The sequence below is a fragment of the Chiloscyllium plagiosum genome, chromosome 4 (assembly GCF_004010195.1).
Source record: "Chiloscyllium plagiosum isolate BGI_BamShark_2017 chromosome 4, ASM401019v2, whole genome shotgun sequence".
NCBI lineage: Eukaryota > Metazoa > Chordata > Chondrichthyes > Orectolobiformes > Hemiscylliidae > Chiloscyllium > Chiloscyllium plagiosum.
In genome coordinates, this window is record NC_057713.1 from 53397064 (window position 1) to 53401957 (window position 4894).

The 4894-nt window shown below is 45.6% G+C and overlaps 1 protein-coding gene across 1 annotated transcript in view; it reads right to left on the reverse strand.

Annotated features, from left to right (window-relative positions):
* The window catches only part of tyms (thymidylate synthetase), an 11073-nt gene extending 9179 nt beyond the window's left edge, over positions 1–1894 (reverse strand). The window contains exon 1 of the mRNA XM_043689330.1: positions 1865–1894. Coding sequence (XP_043545265.1) covers positions 1865–1894 — 30 coding nt within the window. The remainder of the gene's footprint in view (positions 1–1864) is intronic.
* Between the last annotated feature and the right edge of the window lie 3000 nt (positions 1895–4894).

Here is a 4894-nt window from a genome sequence, read left to right on the forward strand (position 1 = left end):
CGAAGAAGGTTACCTGAAATTACAACGGGATCTTCATCAGATGGGCCAATGGGCTGAGAAGTGGCAGAAGGAGCTTAATTTAGATAAATGCGAGGTGCTGCATTTTGGGAAAGCAAATCTTAGCAGGACTTATACACTTAATGGTTAGGTCCTAGGGAGTGTTACTGAACAAAGAGACCCTGAAGTGCAGGTTCATGCTCCCTGAAAGTGGAGTCGCAGGTAGATAGGATAGTGAAGAGGGCATTTTGTATCCTTTCCTTTATTGGTCAGAGTATTGAGTACAGGAGTTGGGAGGTCATGGTGCAGCTGTACAGAACATTGGTTAGGCCACTGTTGGAGTATTGTGTGCAATTCTTGTCTCCTTATTATTGGAAAGATGTTGTGAAACTTGAAAGGATTCAGATAACAATTACAAGGATGTTGCCAGGGTTGGATGATTTGAGCTATAGGGAGAGGCTGAACAGGTTGGAGCTGTTTTCCCTGGAGCGTCAGAGGCTGAGAGGGGCATGGATAGGATAAATAGACAAAGTCTTTTCCCTGGGGTTGGGGAGTCCAGAACTAGTGGGTATAGGTTTAGGGTGACAGGGGAAAGATATAAAAGAGACCTAAGGGGCAACTTCTTTATGAAGAGGGTAGTACGTGTATGGAATGAGCTGCCAGAAGAAGTGGTGGAGGCTGGGACAATTGCAACATTTAAAAGGCATTTGGACGGGTATAAGAATAGGAAGGATTTGGAGGGATGAGAGCTGGGTGCTGGCATGTGGGACTAGATTGGGTTGGGATATCTGGTTGGCATGGACGGGTTGGACCGAAGGGTCTGTTTCCATGCTGTACATCTCGATGGCTCTATGACTGAAATTCATTGAGTTCGGAGTGTAAAGACATTAAACAAAGTCTTTAGTCAAACACAGGTCATTCAGCATCACAGGGAAGGCTAGAAGGCATAGTGAACACAAAGCAGCACAGTGGCTCGGTGGCACAAAGCGTGTGGGCGGCATGGTGGCACAGTCCAAAGATGTGCAGGTCAGGTGAATTGGCCATGCTAAATTGCCCGTAGTGTTAGGTAAGGGGTAAATGTAGGGGTATGGGTGGGTTGCGCTTCGGCGGGTCGGTATGAACTTGTTGGGTCGAAGGGCCTGTTTCCACACTGTAATGTAATCTAATCTAATCAAAAGGTGGGATTAGAAAAAAGGTTGGAGTTGGGGAAGGGAAAGTGAGGAAGACCTCAGAAGGGCATTTGTTTCTTACTCACTACTTCCTGTTAGCCAGCTAATCTTCTAGCCATGACAATATGTCAACCCCTGCATTCAAGCTTTTATTTTCAACAATAACTTTTGGCATGGCCTTTTATCAAATCATTTCTGAAGAAATGTGTACAGTGCATCTACAAGATTGCAGCTTATGATACTTCCTCTAAGAGATCTAATTGATTGGTTATCAATCATTTCCTCTTCACAAGGCCACATTGATGCTGCCTGATTGAACTTATCGAGGTGCTCTGCTATAACTTTCAAACCTCTCCATCTCCATTAACGGTGACCGACTCAACACTGCCATCTTCAATAAACCCACCGACTCCCACAGCTACCTGGACTACACCTCCTCCCACCCTGCCTCCTGTAAAAATGCTATCCCTTAGTCCCAGTTCTTCTGCCTCCACTGTATCTGCTCCCAGGAGGACCTGTTCCACCACTGAACACACTAGACGGCCTCCTTCTTTAAAGGCCGCAATTTCCCCTCCCACGTGGTTGATGGTGCCCTCCAGTGCATCTCATCCACTACCTGCACCCCTGCCCTCAAACCCCACCCCTCCAACCGCAACAAGGACAGGACCCCACTGGTCCTCACCTTCCACCCCACCAACGTTCGTATGCATCACATCATCCCCTGCCATTTCCGCCACCTACAAACAGATTCCACCACCAGAGATATATTTCCCTCCCACCCCGATCCGCTTTCGAGTAAAGACCATTCCCTCCGAGACTCACTCATCAGGTCCATGCCCCCCACCAACTCATCCTCCCTCCCCCCCGAGTACCTTCCCCTGCCACTGCAGGAATTGCAAAACCTGAGCCACACTCCTTTCCCCTAACCTCTATCCCAGGCCCCAAAGGAGCCTCCCACATCCATCAGAGTTTTACCTGCACTTGCACACGTCATTTACTGTATATGTTGCTCCCGACATGGTCTCCTCTATATTAGAGAGACAGGATGCCTACTTGCGCTTCAGAGAACATCTCCGGGGCACCTGCACCAACCAACCCCACTGCCCCGTGGCCGAACACTTCAACTCATCCTCCCACTCTACCAAGGACATGCAAGTGCTAGGCCTCCTCCACTGCCACTCCCTAACCATCCGACGCCTGTAGGACGAATGCCTCATTTACCACCTCGGGATCCCATGGCATCAATGTGGACTTCACCAATTTCCTCATTTCCCCTCCCCCCAAATTGTCCCATTTCCAACCTTCCAACGCAGCATCCCCCTCATGACCTGTCCATCTTTCTTCCCACCTATCTGCTCCACCCTCCTCTCCAACCTCTCACCATTACTCCCACCTCTATCCACCTATTGCGCTCTCAGCTACCTTCCCCCCAGCCCCACCGCCCTCCCATTTATCTCACCGCCCCTCGGCTCACAGCCTCATTTCTAGCAATTTCTTCTGGGCTGTTTTCTATCTCTGTCCCCATTTGAATAAAGGAATTACATTTGCCATCTTCCAATCTAATGGGATCTTCTCTGAAATGAGGGAGTTTTTGAAAATTAAAATCAATGCATCAACTACCTCGCGAACCACTTCTTTAGAGACACTAGAGATAAGTCCATCAGTACCTGGGCACTTGTCAGTTTACACTCCAACTACTTCCTCTGTATGACTTCTCTGGTGATTGTGATTTTCCTGAGTTCCTTCATCCCATTTCCTTTTTTTATAGCTGCTTCTGAAATGTTTGTTGTATCCTCTATAATGAAACTGATACAAAGTACTGTTCAATACAGCTGCCATCTCTTTATTATCTATTTCAATTATCCAAACTTTCCAAAGGATCAACAGTCAGTGAAGGTTTGTAGCTCAGGTTGAGGTTTAGGGTGTAGGTTTGCTCGTTGGTTTGATATCCAGACGTCTCATTACCTGGCGAGGTAACATCATCAATGGTGACCTCCAAGTGAAGTGAAGCTATTGTCTCCTGCTTTCTATTTATAAGTTTGTCCTGGATGGGGTTCCTGGGGTTTGTGGTGATGTCATTTCCTGTTCGTTTTCTGAGGGGTTGATAGATGGTATCTAGATCTATGTGTTTGGTTATGGTGCTGTGGTTGGAGTGCTAGGCCTCTAGGAATTCTCTGTTATGTCTTTGCTTAGCCTGTCCCAGGATAGATGTGTTGTCCCAGTCAATGTTGCAGGCAGTTAGTGAGAATGGTAGAGCATAAACTTTTGTAGGAAGTGACTACAGTACAGAAGTAGTGAGTGTGAGGTTCAGAGGGACGATGGTGGCACTTATGCTGGCAGACCTGCTTCCTACAATGCAGGGCATTCCTCCAAATGGCCGAGATTGACTGGACCCAGTGGCAGGCTTGGCCCAAGCTGGCATGTTCTGGTGTCATGGCTCCAATGCTGTTCCTGGGGGAAGAGTACTTGCTGTTTCTGCGTCAGGTGGAAGTGGGTACTGTAAATGCTGGAGATCAGAGTCAAGATTAGAGTGGTGCTGGAAAAGCACAGCATGTCAGGCAGCATCCTAGGAGCAGGAAAAATTGATGTTTTACACAAAATCCCTTAATTAGGATTCCTTCATCATCGATTTTTCCTGCTCCTCGGATGCTGCGTAACCTGTTATGCTTTTCTAGCATCACTCTAATCTTGTTTCTGCACCACCCTGTCCACCAGGGCCTTCAGGTCCCTACCAGTAAAGTGTGGCACCAAATGTCCCTACCATATCTAGGTCAAATGCGAGAGAGTGAACATGCCAACCCTGGACTGACAGTGTTTGTTTAGGTGCATGTAGGCCTTTTAAAGATGGCATGGGCACAGGGCTGCTGGTCTACTCTGGCATCTAATACAATGGTGAGTTGTTCAAGGTAGAGTGAGTGGAAGAATGGGGCTAGGCTAAGAGGGGCCTCATGGGACGCTGTAGGAAGTGAATGAGACAGTTTGAGAAGGTGTTAGTGCAAAGATCTGCTTGGCCTCATGGAAAGGAACCCTCTACTAAATGTGACAAAACAGATATTAGCCAAAGACACAAACTCCAGCACCATACATCTAATTTGGGTCAGAAATACAAAATCTGACACAGATTGAAAGATTTGGGCTGTGACCTTTTTACACAAATTGAATTTCATGGCATAGACTGCCACCTAATGGAGTAAAAGCAGAATTGAAGAAATTTCTTATATTTACAGGCAGGACAAATCATATCAAGTTTTAATCATTCCATATGAGAGGTTTTAAGAATCACATTTTATTGAACTTCTTGGGCTGAATTTCACCAAAAATTGATTAAGCTTCAATTTTGAGGATTTTTAACCGTTACGACACAGGGTAAACACTCCTGCTTAATTTAAAACAGCAACACAGAGAAGATTAATCCCATGCAGTAATCTGTGAAAATTCGAGAGGCCAAGACAATTTAAAGTCAAAATTAACAACTTTATTTCTTAAAATATAATAGAGAATAATTAACTAACAACTATTTACAACTCTTTCCTCTAACCTATCTTTTACCCTCCCCTTCTATAATACTAGTCCAATGAAACCCCCAATTAAGATTTACAAACAAAACTTCTTATCTCAAAACCAGGCAGCTTTCAGTTTTCTCTGTATTCCTGTCATCTTTTCTTCTTGGAGATTCTGCTTCACAGGTTACTAATCGATAAAGGTAGCTTTAAGATAGCTATTTTCTG